This window comes from Neodiprion fabricii, chromosome 5 (assembly GCF_021155785.1).
Source record: "Neodiprion fabricii isolate iyNeoFabr1 chromosome 5, iyNeoFabr1.1, whole genome shotgun sequence".
Classification (NCBI taxonomy): Eukaryota; Metazoa; Arthropoda; class Insecta; order Hymenoptera; family Diprionidae; genus Neodiprion; species Neodiprion fabricii.
The window spans coordinates 19,079,169-19,095,086 of record NC_060243.1 but is presented as its reverse complement, the minus strand read 5'-3'; the positions used below and the strand labels follow the sequence as shown (position 1 = coordinate 19,095,086).

Below are 15,918 nucleotides of genomic sequence, written 5' to 3'. Positions count from 1 at the left end.
CGAAGACCCAACTTTTACCTCTCCTTTCGCGTCCTTTATCGAGGTCCATGCTGTGCGGGAGTCGTTGGACTTACCATGCCTCGGTACTGCCTCTTCGGCGACACCGTCAACACCGCTTCGAGGATGGAATCGACCGGTGCTGCTTGGCGAATCCATATGAGTCAGGCGACTCGTGATCGGCTAACGCATGTCGGCGGCTACCAAATCGAGTATCGTGGAAGAACCGAGGTCAAGGGAAAGGGAAGACTGCCAACCTATTGGCTCCTGGGAAAGCAGGGATTTGACAAGGAACTGCCGACGCCGCCGCCTCTCGGGTAAGTTCTTTTGAAACCTTTCACGTAGCACAGGTTTTCAGACACCGGTTATCATTTAACCACTTGAAGCTGAGTAGTGTCAACAGTATCAAAAGTTCAATTCGAATTCATAGCACGAATGTCCTCGAATCGAGGAATTTAAGGTAAAATCAATGCATAAACTAAATATAAAATATAACTCGATGTAGTAAATGTAACAGAACGACCAAAACCTAGCAATTATCAGAATTTTGAAGTTTAAATTGACTATTTTTATTTTTTTTTCTTACAAGTCAGTTGAGTCAATTTACAGTCAGCTTGTAGAGTTTTGACCGTGGACTGATAACCTAGCGAACATTCGTGAATATCTGGTTGACATATAGTTAACTATTGGCTTTCAAAACGAGCCTTTTCAAAAATGATGCAGGTACTTTATGCTTCTATTAGAAGGGAGATATTATTTCGTTTTCAGGAATTTAATGGTTCACATTTTTTCTATTAACGCTGAACAGGGAGAGTCACGGGTGAGTAATTATTCACAAATCAAATTTACCAAACGCCTATAATTCAATAATTTTACACATCTTCAAGTTGATTCTTGATTCTATTAGAAAAAAATGCTTCGCATACTCTCGTCAACTCTTTTACCGTATTCTAGACAACATTATCCTGAAATAATACTCTATCGGAACAAGAAGTTGACCATTTCTTTATTTAACGTACATGTTCATGACTTCAGAACTCTTGCGAATTTACAAGACTAACTAAAGACTTCCAGTGACTTCAGATATAATTCAAACAAAGACAGTTGGTGTACACTAGAATTCAAGAATTGTATCTACAATAGACGTCCGTTGCACTCGTATAACGACATTTAACTGAAGCAATTGCTTATCGACCCTTTTATAAAGCGATGCCCTGTAGTGTCCAAAATGTGAAATAATTGATTTTGCTAAAGGCTAGACGAGAGTTTGATAATCGGTAACATGCCGTTGGGGGATCAATCTGGACTGGAAACGCCTCAAATAATGAGCACTGCGTCGGACGACGAAAGTTCGGGAGAGTGCAGCGCTTCATTGGCGACAACGCCAGCAGGAACGGCCTCTCCATCCGGAATGAAATTGTCCGGAGGACCGGAACACCTTCCTCAAGACAGATTCGAAGCGCGGAATGCATTTACGAGGAGAGTTTCGGCATCCGTACATGACGAGAAGACCCTGACGACAAGCTTCTCCCTGAAGTCCAGCGACGCGGTTGAAATTCTTCGAGACATCGTGAAGACTCCGGAGTATAACTCAAGCGCCAATGTCACCAAAAGCACATCCGGCGACACTCAACTGTCACTCGGCACTCCGGTATCGGCAACCGAAGTCGCCGCCGCTCTTCTCGGCGCTTCTACAACCTCTTTGACCTCCGTTACTGGATCCGCTTTTCGCGGAAGGCACAGAAGGGTTGGCGTCATCGACGAGGATGATCTCAGCACGCCTTACAATCATTACAGATGTCTTTCGCCCAATGAACACTATGGTAAGTTGGAAGTCTCTTTTTCATCACCAGACACTTCCTCATATTATTTCTCTCTTAGTACTAGCCTTCAATTGGCTTTCGAATGTCATATTACATCCAAGTTCTGCCTGCACTTGATGAACAGTGGTGGACAAAGCATTCTTGCTTTAGAATTTTCTTGCATCTGAGCTTTGATTTCGCAAATTGACTTAATTGAATCCTTTCGTGCTTTGTGAAACCTTTTCATATGCTACCTTGATCTTATTCTTCTTTTTCTCCTTTCTTGCTATGGACAAGGGATTTTTCTTCTAAATTTATCTTTTGTTCTATAAATTGACTTTGAAATTAATCACGCTAATTATTACTTCATCTAGTTCTTCATCTTCATCTTCGATTGGTTTCAAAAATGTATTTTGCGACTTATATGTCAGACTCATATGAAAATTCATAAACCAAAGAAGAGACTGAAAATTTTATTTTCCTAACATTTCCTATTATTCTTCGCTAGTCTTCAGTTAGCTTCCGAAAATTTTTCTCAGTTCAAAACTGTCCTTGACCTTGTTAATTTTTATTTGCTCCTATTTTCTTGTTAACATTTTTAAATTTTTTCAACGAGCATTTGAAGCCTTCTTTAAACTTGGGTATGGAACTTTTCATAAAAATCCGGGAAAACATTTTTTTTCGTTTTGCAACTTCATCATGATCATCATCATCATCTTCTTCTATTTGTCCACTTTTCCATTTGGCTTCAGCAAATCGTCGTAAAGCACAACGATCACACTCTTTTCAAGAGACCATCAGAAGCTTTCCAAGTCCATTTTCTTTCTCTGATTCTTTGTGCTCCACTTGGTTTTTTTCATTTTAAACCTTAATGTCTTCTCGATCGAGTTCATTTTCCGTTCCGCCGTTTTTCTTAACCCCCTTCAAACGGCCCCGAAATACAAGTCTCGCACCTTGTTGGAAATGGAAACCAGCAGCCGTTCGCTTCTTTTTTATAATTTCTCGAGCTTTGTCTTGCCCTTTCTGATTCAATTCACCCGTATTTTACTATTCCATACCGAGTGTCATGAAACAGATTAATAATTTAAATGTAACATTATCACACATGAACAATTCCAGAAAACCTTTACAATAACGCTTCCGCTCCTCTTCTTCTGCAGGGAAAAGCAGCGGTTGTCGATTGCTGAAGCGACAATTCAGCCTCGACCGTGCGGATGAGCCTTCGTCACTAACGGAGCCGCAATTGTGCAGACAAACGCCTCGGCTATACAAGCAAAACAGCGCCGGGGCCGCAAACGACCTTGAACGTATCGAAGAACACCCGGCAACTCCTGGTCCTCAGATATACCGACACGCAGCATCAATGTCTCTGTCCGTAGAGTCGCTGTCTTTGCACTAGACAACGGTCTTCAAGGTCCGGTGAGCTGCTTCGACCATTCCATTCGACTTTCGTCCCTCGTGTGCATGTAGCCCGCATATGTTGATTAACGACTGACTGTTGATTCCGACAATGAACGGTATCCTTAAAATTGATTTACGCGGAATTGTCAATTTCTGACGAAAAAGCCCTGGTACCGAATTGGAGCAACGTAGCAGGAACCATGGTAAAGGTCTCGGACAGCATGTGCAGGCGATACTGCAATGACCTTGTCTGATGGATCAGGAATGACTGCGGTGTTTGTTTGACAATAATGAACTAAATTAGTCTTCTTCTGCGATCTTCTCATCTCTTCTCACTCGATGTTTCATTCTTGAGTTTTCTCACAGTTCTTCAAATGATCCAAGCATCTAACAAAGAAAGTTCCCAATGTGTACCTCGCCGAGTTTCTTCGCTCCGAGGTATATTGTAGGACATAAAAAAAACATTTGACACTGTTTTGTTACGACTTCATTAAGCCAATTTAGGGGTAAGAATCACCCTTAAAATTCACCTTGAAAAAAATTGATTTTTCACATTTTTATGACAATAACGATTTCTTTTCCGATCAAACCAATGGTACGTTACCCACTATCCACAGATCACAGCATGCGCAGTGTTTTCACCCTTACAATTTGCGTTCCAATTATTTTTGTGGATTAACTATAGACTTGTTTTTTGTACCTTAAACAAGCGAATTGGCACGAATAAAAAATACATGTCTCATGCCTTTTGATGTACCACAACATTACGGAATGAAGAAAATCGATGAGCCGCATTTTGGGTACTTTTCTTATAAGAGTCACGTTCCCGGTAAGGAACTGACCACTTTCTCTGTTTGCTTCTTGGTTGTTTGTTTGTCTTCTTTTTTCCGTCCGAAAGGAGGCTTTCAGACAACTCGTGACTCGGCCCTGTCTCGCTCCCTTTTCAACCTCATGGAGTGAATCGATCAGTCAATAACCGGGACAAGGTAAACATCTGTTACTGACGCCTCACCCTGCTTTCTCCCCTTTCTGGTTTCTTCCATCAAGAGACATTTCGTTCGTGTAGGCCCCATTAGGAATTATAGAAACCTTTGGAGGGAAACTTTTTCAAGTAGATTCACCCCCGTGGTCACATGCATACATCGCAGAAACCAATCAATTACTGTCCAGGGAATCACGGGCATCAATATTTACTCGGAAGACCCCGTTTCCACTCTCATGTCAACGGGCCACCATTTATCATAGATCGAAGGTAAATCTGGTATATATAGCTTTATGTACACATACCTATACCTATATCACCGAAAGAATCATTGGAAAAGTTAGAGAGCTTTGCAGATGAGTTTAAATCCGTATCGTGATGAAAATTTCTACCACTACGAATTTTTACAGAAATTGGAACATTTCGTATTATTTCTTACGAAATTGTGAATATGCGCAGTTTTTCGTAAAGGAATGTTAATTTTCGTTAAAAATTGTAGTAGCTTGTAGATTTTTTACTAAACAAATGCAAGTTTTCATGATAATCTACATGTTTTCATAAGAAACTATGCATATTTACAATTTTGTACGAAAACAATTCTTTGCACAAAATTATACGAAATGTCCCGGTTTCCCTAAAAATTTGTAGAAAATCGTAGAAATCATATTCACCGGGGCAACGTTTTTCTCGATTCGTTTCAATTTTTCATTTCCCGTTTTTACCCTTCGTTTTCTATGTGCATTCTTCCCAAACGATCGCTCAAATTATATTATACGTATAACCTACTTAGCGTAACTATATAATTCTATCCACACGACACACTCGAGTATCAATATACACAATTATTTTTAATACTGTTATGGTTGAAAAAAATAAATTCAATCCTAAAGAAAGAACCTCGACGCGCGTTGGGGTCAAAATCCAATTACAGAGTGAATGCTTTATATCAGCCAATCAGACAAAGACGCAATCTGTTGATTGAATGATGATTTGATTGTTTGGCCAGCTTTCGCGGAATTCACTCTGTGCAAGTGCACGTCTTAAGGCGCGATAAAATAGTCGAATATCACGAGTCGTGAAATAGAGTTAGAAAAACGAAAGAAGTTTGAACAGAAGTTAAATAGTATTAAATCGTTATAACGAAGTAAAACGTAGGTAAAATTACGATGCCAAACTACCTCCCTTGTAGAGACACCAATAATTCATTTTCAATTATCCCTCTTGTAAGTATTCTAAGTCTAAGCGACTATTATAGTAATTTGCCGTAACGCACACATAGGTACAGATATGCGTGTACAGGAATTTTAAACTCGTACATGCACACGTCTTCTTCAAAAAAGTGCAAAAAATTGCTAATTTTAGACCCACTCATTCCTGAGTTTGCGATTCTCCTTCATTCTTGACGCGTTTTTCAAGTATCGACACATAAATACTTAAATTTGAGAAAGTTTTATTATCCCAACGCGGTAAAAAAAATATTGGAAACGTCAGTGACGATATTCTAGACAGGGTGAGATACAAATACCTGCTGTGAAAAAAACGAAAATTTCGTCGGGAAGAAAGTTAGGTGAAGGACTAAATTTGTAAACTTGAAAGTAAAAATTTGTATAACGTTAGGTAATATTAGAAAGAAAAATCGAATGATTCGAGGTGTTTGCAATGAGTCTCGAAATGATTTCGTAATTTTTTTTTGTTTTCCGGTTTTGTAAAGTAGTTTGTATTTTTCCCATAAATTTGTTTTTGCCGACTCAATTTATTGATATAGCCAAAGTTTCTCACTTGACAAATATGTTTCTTCAAATGATTATTTCTAGGTAACGATTTGTAGAGTCAGAAATCGGAAATAATTGTTGAATCGTAACTCTTTCTTAACTGAATCTCAATTTATGAAATAAACGGTGTTATGTCGAACGAAAATTCTTGTTCAAACGTATGTGTATGTATGTGAATTTATTCCCTACCCGGGAAATTCAGTAAACTCATATACGTATACCTATACTGATAAACCTATACCATAATTTGGTAAAACAGTATTACACAACAGGAGTAGAAAATCCTTGCAGAATTCGTGGAGGGCTGCGGGACAGCCCAAGCGTTGAAAATTTCAATTAAAAAAGTAAATAAATAATATAGATGTGTGTAATATAGCTGTTCGTACATATGATGGAGTATTCTGAGATAAATAAATATTAATGCCCTCGTTATATAATATATCAATCTAAAACTTACGATGTGAAACATAAATATACATATAATAATATATACATACGATATATTTTACCGTAGGAGTGAAAAAACCCTGTATAACCAACCTGACTATAATAATTATAACTATAATTCCTGTAGCTAATTTAATCGTTTACACACACACACGCGCGCACACACGTTATACATATATACGTTATATGTATATATACACGTTTCCCCGCAAAGCATGTAAATACCTTTTTCTATCGGCCTAAAGTGAAAGAAAATACAAAAAAAAAAGAGTAATAATTCTCGATTTATATTCAATTGTAAACTGTTACTATTATTTTTATCATCGTCGGTGTTGCAAGAATGAGTTATAAAAAGAAAGAAAAATTGATCGAGTGTTCGACTGTAATAATTTGTAAAAAAAAAAACGAGCGTCGTCCGCATTTCGTGCACCAATTAAACTCCCGATTTCTCAATTTTTATCACTCCATTATTGTTCTCGCTCTTTTGCCGTTAAATTGAACCAATAATTGTGAGAGAATTTTTTTTTTCTTTCTTTTCGTGCAACCAGAAAGTCTAAAATTGATTGTGAAGTTTTTTCAAATTTTCTGATTTCTGGTACGATTATTCCACTTTTTTTTTTTTTTCTAGTTCGAAACGCTTTCACAAATCAATCCAAATCCCAAATTTCGGATATCGCTCTTGCCTTGAATTACAGAGCCTCTGATTTGATTACTTGAATTTTGGAGCGAAAACTGTGGAGGACGATGAAAGTCTCAAAATATACTGCGAAGGACAATTATTTATTAACTACGTCTAGTGTGGATATCAATCGATATATAATCAATGATACATAATGCATGATAGATGGTAGATCCTTCAGAGTGCTTCAAATCCGTCTCAACCCGGCCGAAAGAGAATGCAAATCCAAATGTTGATACTATTCTTGTGTAAAAAGAGAGGGAATCAATCGATACTTTCCAACAATTGAAAACAGAAGCGTAACTATTGCTGAAGTCGGTTTCATTTTTTTTCTATATTTTTCAATCGATGCAAATCTGTGAAAAAAAACTTCACCTCTTTCGAAACGGTTTAGAAAATAGATACAACAACTTATTCGAAACATTTGCGAGAGTTTGCGGATTTGTAGACTACCAGTAATCATAATAATAATCATAACAATCTGCGAGGTTGAGACGGTGTAAAAGGGCTCTTAGCGATTAGCGGAACACTTAAGTGTGACTACAATAAATGTGTGAAAGGGTGAAGCTTGCGGTGATTGGAACACCTTTCCTCTATTATCTTATTAAGTATTTTCCAACGGCTGCAAGCTTCGCCCTAATCCTGCGTCAGCAATAAGTGAAAATAATAAAAGAATAGAAATATTTTGACACATAATAAAGTAAAAGAAAATAAATACAGACACTAGTAGTGATAGTAAAAATGATAATGATAATGATGAAAATTAATTCAGCCAAAATGGCACTTGTAATGGAAGTTCAAATTATATACTGCATTATACATAAATGTATATGTAATATATCTATATACATGTATTTGTATGGAAGCGAACGAGGTGATCAAGATTCCGCCTCCCTCATTTGCGTATAATGCAATTTTTAAGAAGTGAAATAATCATAATAATAACAATAGTGATAATAATTACTTGTACGTAAGATTCATCAATTTCAATCACTGGTTTATAACACCATCAAAAATGTAGAGGACAATCGTTAGTCGACTTGGAAAAGTTCGTCGGCTGTTGGATATAATATTTCATTCTACATGTATGTATTCCGAATTTTCTATTCTCATTATGGGAAACTATGATCGCGAAAAAAGCAAATGTCGAGACACTCAAAGTTTTTAGTACGATTTTAAAATCAGTCTCAAATTTCTATCCCGTCAATTGTACTATTCATGAAACGAAAAAAACATCATTCATCAAATTTTTCAAAAATCACCGAATGATACCGTCGATTGAGCGAGGGCAAAAATTTGTTATTCAGTCACCGTCGGGAAAAGTTTCAAGTTACATCTGTTCTGTTGACGTAGAAAGTCGTGTGTGATTAATCGTTTTGTGCTGATAAAAGTATCTTTTTTAATTTTTTTCCATCATTCTCTCTCTCTATCTCTCTCTCTCTCTCTCTCTCGCTTTTGCAAACAAATCGCAGCTTGTTGTCGCTTTGAGGATTCTTGGGGATCCCTTCTCTTGGTATTTTATTCACGAAACGTGCGGATCGAGTTAGAAATGGCGAGGCACTCAAGAGAGTAGATCACCGCTGAAAATGAACTCGAAAAATGAATCGCTTTTCTTTTTCCTTCGGCCAATCTTCTTCTCCACAAAAATTTGCATAGAAGTACCTGATACTCCAAATGAAAATATCTTTTTCTCGCCTGTCATCAAACTGTTCAATAACAAATTTTAAGGAACGAAACAAATTAGTTGACAATTATTATAAGGAATAAATTTTTCAATACGAATCAGGGAAAAGTGGTGAGTAATCGAAAATTCGGAATGTATATACGATGAAATCGAACGCCGATCAACTGGTTCTAGAAGTAGGACCGTGTAGTAAATGAAATGTTAATATAGGCACTGTATGGATATTCTTACAACTGGTGTTACCGTATCATAAAAATTATTAAAATGGATACAATAACCCGAGTAATTCTATATTGAATGTTATAAAGAAAAAAAAAAAAAAAAAATCTTATACATATACAAAGAAGAAGAAAAACTACAAAATTTATAAGTATTTACATGTTGTTGAATAGTTGGTGTTATACAATATATTACAGGTATATTTAAATATACAGGATGATTAATAAACACGTGAACTACATATATAGATAATATTATGTATAGAGTCCCCGCAATATATCTATAATATCTTTACATAAATAAATATAACATACTCTGTAAATATATATAGCTTGTATTTTCTAAGACCACGCGAAAAATGTTTATATTTTCGACTATTTCTTACTATATTATTTTACGTTTTAACGTGTACGAATATAGTTGTATTTATACGTGTATATTATATAATACTTACAGCTATTGTATTATTATTATTAATTCTCGGTACGATGTATCGGCATAAGTACACGAATGGTATCTTTATTCGGTACCGTAAAAAAAATTTCTAACCTCGAATACGACGATAATCTATACGATGTTGAACAAAACATTATGAAAAAAAAAAAAAAAAAAACACTCATCCAGGAAATGTATCAGTATTAATTTTTCAGTCGCTATGTAAATGTACAAGAAAATTAATCCAAAAATTATCGAATACAAAAATATGCGTTGAATTTCTAATCGACCATTTCATTTCGTGTATAAAAGACGTCTGTTGCGATTTTTTCATCAACAATCCGTAACCGAATAAAACTCCTCATATACTGTATGATTTCAGGTAATTTACAAACTTGATCAGCGATGTAATAATAACGTATATTACGTATTATTCTAATCGGATTTAAAGAGAGTAAAAAGATGGGCAGACACTACACGACGAAAAAGAGCATGAAATACAACGGAGATACAATTATATTTATTCATCAATGTTATAATAATTGTAAACACGTTTATAACTATAAGAAAACTTTTACTGTGAATTAACTCCGTATTTGTATAACCATGATTATTATATATATTTTAGACACCCTGTTGAAAAAAGACGTGAAAAATGGAAGAAAAATTGGTCGGATATTTATGTGTAACAATGCCCTGCGCACTTGACAGCAATAAAGATGATCGCGTTGAGATAAACGAAGATCCATTGGAGATGCAAAATTTGGAAGAAGGAAAAATGGAACCAATCTTAAAACATCCTTCGGTCTATCATCTCATTTCCGACAAATAATTCAAAGGCCTGAAGTGGGGCCCATTTCTCGGAATTGTCTTAGATTACCTCATCCTTCTTCCTCCACCCCCCCGAAAAAATAATACTAAGAATATACGCTCCAATTAAGAAAACAGGACGAAGCGAGGATATATCGGACAGACTATTATCACCGTATAAAATTACTTACGCTTCTCTGGTTTCCGCAGTGTCTCAATTCCCGCCTTCAAGTCCAGATAAAAATATAACGTATTCCGTAAACGCTGAAACCTAATACGAGGTAGCGAAATTCAACGCAGTCTCAACGAAATATAATATCCATATTTGATGATAAAGGTCAGTTTATGTCCTATTTTTTGACAGATATCTATTCAGGGCAACAAAACGAAGACACGATTGCTAGCAGGAATTTCTCTGCGCCTCGTTGCTCGTGCTATTAACTGAAAACTGAGATCAGCTGTTTGCTTTGGCCGGCGCCATGTTGGATTGTGACGGGCTATGTCAGAAAATCTTTCATAACTAAGTTTAGGCACATGAAGGCAAAAGCAAGGTAATTAAAGCAGCGAAAAAAGCAACTTAGAATTGTTACGTTTATTGATTCAATTACTAATCAACCTAATCATTTGTTTTTTCCTCAGCTGCGACTCTATTTCTCCCGGTTTATTAAAGGTAAAGATATCGTCTAGGATAGCCGTTTTCTCCTTCCTATCCTGACGCCCATGCCCACGAATTCGACGAACTGTAAGCTCCGTCGCCGTTGTTTCCCGCTGAACTTGCGGCGTTACTGCCGGCACTCGATCCTGGAAAAAGGTTAAAAGTTTTCGTCTTTTGTTGACGACAGTTTTTTGCAAGCTGCGAAAAAGTTTCGAAAAATATTGATCTAACCTGCTGGTGTACTAATATCTGCTGACGTTAACACACGTTTTCCAATTATTATGTTGAAGTATTATATCAATGGCACATAAACTATTTAGATGGAAAATTAGAACGGAAACGAAGATTTGCGTTTTATTGTTTAGATACGAAAGAGCGTCCTTCATCCATAATGCGACTAGGATGGCTGTCGACGGCTGGTGAAAGACACTAAACGTCGCTTACATTCTCGTGATTGATGCATCGTATCGCGAGTTTGAAAATTCCTAATATGTTGACAGCCGATCATTCAATTAGATACGGATTAGTTTCGTTCAAAATTTTATAAGTCGAGCTTCGTTGACATTTCTTTATTAAAATAAACAATAAGAAGCATTATTATTGCTACTGACAATAATGTTGAACGTTTTACTCAATCAAATTTTTTTCGGTGCCCACGATTCCTCGATAACGGTTCAAACAGATTATTTTAAAATTTCAAATCGAACACTCTTGTCCTGTTTACCATGATACCACTTTTTTCAATCATTGTATTTTGGTTTTGATATAATAGAGAGATTCGCGACTTTCTGACGGTACATTGAATTTCAATGTAGTCGTACTGTCACGAAAATACTGAGACCTTGGCAAAGGGGGAAAATTATGCAAGACTACTGTTTCATAATTGGAAGCCAACTGGTTGAACTGTGTTTGAGATATCGTGTGCACCGCAAAATATGTCGCAGGCCTAAATGGTTGGTATGATTATCAATAACAACGCTTCTGAATGAGTTGATTTTCATAAAAAATAAAATACATAAATGAAGCTTGTTCTTCATAATTTTGAGCGACACCAAATCACGATCGAATTGAATAATTGCTTGTCGAGTTATAAGTTCTTAAAGTGCACGCTATTTTCCACCTGTCATTATACTATATATTAACTTATTTTTACCGCTGCCAGAGCCGTTCTGACCACGACTATTGGAATGACTGGCTGCATGACTTTCGCCTTCTGAACCCTCACGCCTCACGAGACTTTTGCTTCCTGCACTCGCTTCACTTTCGATCAGCCCACCAAAATTTCGTCCGATTTGTGGACCGGACCAATCTACGAAAAAACAAAAAATTCAAGTGTTGAATCTGTTCGAACGCAAGAACAATCTGAAAATTAACAGTTGGGCAGTTGAAAAATATTTTTGCAAGAAATTATTCAAATGTGTGGAAATTATATGATTTTGTTTGTGGTAAAATCAGTCATCCGATTACGAAAGCGAATTTTAAAGTGAATAGTTCAAATTTCTAAAAACCATTTTGGCTGATTCTTTGCACAGTCAGTTTTTTCTAGCAAAAGTTTGAATCTCCGATAATTTTATCAACGTGTTTTCGTCGGCATCAATCCTTAGATGGCGAAAACAATTTTTGCCTCGCAGACGAGTTAGGATTTTTGATAACCAGTAGAATTGTTTTTGGTACAATAGATTTTTGGCCAGCGAAAATGATTTTTGTAACGAAGAGAAGAATTTTTTGGAAACGTCATCGCACATTTTTTCAGCGAATCGATCCTCCAATTACGAAAACGATTTTTGCAAGAAAAAATTCAATCTCTGAAAATAGTTGCGGTCCGTTCTTTTTGCAATTGATCCTCGAATAGTGAAAACTTTTTTTTTAATAATTTATTTCAAATTCAAAATTCAAATTCCAAATTCCATGAATATTGCGTTAGATTTTCTATAAAAAACGGTACCTTGATTGAAAATCCGATTTCTATGCACAATTTTCGAATTTTGGATAGATATGATGACTTATTTTTAGTAAAAATCAATGGGCAAAATTTCTGAGAATGCAAGTGTTTTAAAATCTCGATTTAAGTGAAACTTAAGCTCGTGAATCTTGGTACACACAACTGTTTAATTTTCGCAAGTCGTTGAAAACGATCATCGAGAATCGTTCGTGGAACCTACCCGATGATAACTTACACAAACCATCTGCCAGAGCAAACATAACATCTTCTGAGTTTATTTGATAATCGACACTCAGTCGCCGTCCAAGATTAAAAGACAATCTCGCGAGGGCGACAGTTTTTTCCCTGCTGTGCTGAACCAAACAGCAAATATCAAATTCATCTAAACAAATCGTTGACCAATATGTAATAATATTTCCCGTCCAGCGAAGGTGGCGCTAATTATTTGTGTAAACACTGTAATGATCGTAAATGCTGACAGATCAGTTGTACGCTGTTGCGCTGAGGGACCTTGACCAAACACTGCTTTCACTCCGTCTTAATATTTGTTATCCACGGTTAAGGCCGTTCTCTGGTGTCAATCGGAGACAAAAGTTTGACACACGCTCGACTGACAATCAGTTCGACTGTACACCTAAATGGCACTGTCAGGAAGCCCCATTTTTCAACATTTGTTCTTAATATCATCACGCGTCATATTAGTACTCGGTCACCAAAATCAATCGAAAATTGTTACCGTTATCTTAAATTACAATGTCCCTCTAGCTCGTGACTCGGTTACACCTTTACATGTTAAAACTCGATACTCTAACAGTGAATATCTTCACTTTGGTACCGGCATGGTAATTCAAAATTTTGCGAGTGCATTGAAGATACTGTAAATACCGCGTGGTCCAAATTTCAAGACAATCGATAGAAAATCGATTTAATGCTGAACTCCCTTAATAACCGAGAAGATTTTCTACCGGCTAAAAGTACGCGCAGAAGCCGTTGTCGAATCGGGACGGATCGGAACGCCATCTGGTGGTGGCGTCCTGTAACTCACGCGACCGTTAATCGTTCCATGCCTGCAGCAGTACGATTACCTTCGACTCGCTTGAATTTGAAAACAACAAACCGCAGGAAATTATCAGTTGAATGAAATCGTTTAAATTTTTTTCGAGAAAGTATACCTGCAAATCATCGAAACCCATCACACAATGAAGAAAAATGGGGTGACGAATATAGGAAACATCAAATCAAGATCGGTATTTACTTCTTCATTGTTCAGCCAGTTGCTACCGATGAGTGAATAATGCTTTTTTGTATTGTTATTCCTGTTATTTTTCATTGTGCGATGCGCTTTGCTGATTTTTCATATTGATGTCAGGATGGTCCGACGATGTATCAGACGTGCAATCCGATCAAAAACGCGTTGATACAAAAGTAAATGATATCTCAAAAGCTGCGAGTAGTATGGATAGTTGAATTTACTGAATTTACAAAACATTGCCTGATCGATGTTCTTAAGGCAACCGCAATATTGTGCTACTTTTTCGGGTTACTAGTGATTTTTTTACAGAAACTCAATTAATTACAAAGCGTTTCATGACAGTTGACTCATGTCATAAATTAGCTTCTGAGTTATAGCAGCGTTGAGAACTTTTTTTTATGTCGAAAACAGATTTTCAAACGGCCAACCAACTTTTCGAACTCTATTTCACTTTACAAAACTTCATTTCATCACTTTTACGATGGATAAATTTTTTTTCACACGACTATACGCCTGTAAATTTCTGTAATTTTAAATGACGTGGACAAAAATGTAAAATCGGCTGGAACTGAATTACGTGATTTTTACTTTATTTAAAAAAACACGTATTTCAGGATTTTGTTAAGTATCGTTTTCCATTACACGTCTAATTCCATCAACAAAATTTGTTTTGACAGACTAATGAATTTCAAATTATTACCGAAGTTCTGTAATGCTTCTGTACGGGTGCCGGATTACGGGAAAATTTCATTCCAAAATACGCAAAAATCTCCGCGCTGTCAGAATTCGAATTTCAAAACACACACACAGAGAAAATAAAAATACTCACAGTCACCGACAAAACCGGGATTGAAGACATGATGCCTCTTCTCGCGAACTGCAAAAGAGAAAAACGTATTTTTCATAACATTTTTTTCTAGAATTATCATAATTTTCGAAAGGTAGTTAAAAGTTGCCCCGAAAACACGTAAGATTGTCAAAACGTTTATGAAAATTACCAAAATTTCCTGAGAAATCTAGGAATCGTATTAATTCACAAAGATTTTCAAAGTTGGTATAACTTTGTAAAACGCCGCAAAGACGTCTACACTTTTTTCATTTCTTTTCCGGCATATCATGAAAAAATGGTCAAAACGACGCCTTGCAGCCGTCTCAATTATTTTCGTCGTCTTGAAGGCGTCTTTCAAACATAAATAGCCATCCCTTTACTCCTATCCCCCCGGATTTCTATAGTATTTTTCTACGTCTTCGAGGCGTCTTTCAGACCAGCGTGTTGCGAACTTCGATAAACAATTCATGTATAAATTATGAAAAGGCTCACGTTGGACAGAAGCTGCGTCGATAGTGAGAATAACAAAGCTGAGAACAGCGCCGAGTACAAAGAGGGCGGTTTTCATGTTGATAGTCAGTTTATTTATACTTTAAATTAAATTTATTCCCTCGTTTATTTGTTTATTTTCAGACGTATACCAATCGTAAATCCCGATTACATGTGCGTTGTTTTCAACCACGGATCAAGATTTATATAGGAAGAAGACCGCTTCCCCTTCCACACTCGGATCCGTTGGACCGGCAAGGATGGCATAGGAACTGCGAGATGATCGAGCTGGGATATTTGGTAGGCCAGGATGACCGCCGGAGGCGATGTTGATCGTTGATTTTTGTGTTTGGATCATTTTCCGTCCGCTCTTACGGCTCTTATTTTATCCCCTATTATCGTCCTGTTATTTTCTTACCAGGGTTATACATGCGTTTGAGTAACTGTGAAACAGAAAAATTAGAGTAAGAAATGAGAGGATGGAGGAAGGAGGAAGGATCAGAGAAAGAATAAAAAACCTTTT

At 36.6% G+C, this 15,918-nt stretch overlaps 2 protein-coding genes across 4 annotated transcripts in view; one reads left to right on the top strand and one right to left on the bottom strand.

Annotated features, from left to right (window-relative positions):
• LOC124183360 (retinal guanylyl cyclase 2) overlaps positions 1-8,726 on the top strand; it is a 141,685-nt gene extending 132,959 nt beyond the window's left edge. Inside the window, exons 21-25 of the mRNA XM_046571763.1 lie at positions 44-314; positions 806-817; positions 1,252-1,820; positions 2,960-3,218; positions 7,030-8,726. Coding sequence (XP_046427719.1) covers positions 44-314; positions 806-817; positions 1,252-1,820; positions 2,960-3,198 — 1,091 coding nt within the window. The 3' untranslated portion in view covers positions 3,199-3,218; positions 7,030-8,726. The remainder of the gene's footprint in view (positions 1-43; positions 315-805; positions 818-1,251; positions 1,821-2,959; positions 3,219-7,029) is intronic.
• A 2,149-nt stretch (positions 8,727-10,875) lies between these two features.
• Positions 10,876-15,579, bottom strand: LOC124183371 (hyphally-regulated protein-like). 3 transcript variants are annotated; one of them, XM_046571784.1, is made up of 4 exons: positions 15,399-15,578; positions 14,907-14,957; positions 12,037-12,192; positions 10,876-11,029 (listed from the first exon to the last, which is right to left on the bottom strand). In XM_046571784.1, the coding sequence occupies exons 1-4, from the start codon at positions 15,472-15,474 to the stop codon at positions 10,935-10,937; spliced, it is 378 nt and encodes a 125-aa protein (XP_046427740.1). In that variant the 5' UTR covers positions 15,475-15,578; the 3' UTR covers positions 10,876-10,934. The 3 variants fall into 3 exon arrangements, with proteins under 3 accessions (XP_046427740.1, XP_046427741.1, XP_046427742.1); XM_046571785.1 differs by having other exon boundaries at positions 14,907-14,954; XM_046571786.1 differs by lacking the exon at positions 14,907-14,957 and having other exon boundaries at positions 15,399-15,579.
• Positions 15,580-15,918: the final 339 nt, after the last annotated feature.

Bases quoted from the DNA above. Each gene is read 5' to 3' on its own strand.
- LOC124183371 (XM_046571784.1), bottom strand. From the start codon at position 15,474: ATGAAAACCGCCCTCTTTGTACTCGGCGCTGTTCTCAGCTTTGTTATT. The intron at 12,193-14,906 runs GTGAGTATTTTT...GTTTTTTCGTAG, and splicing joins TCCCGGTTTTGTCGGTGACT to ATTGGTCCGGTCCACAAATC. The intron at 11,030-12,036 runs GTAAAAATAAGT...ACCTTTTTCCAG, and splicing joins TCAGAACGGCTCTGGCAGCG to GATCGAGTGCCGGCAGTAAC.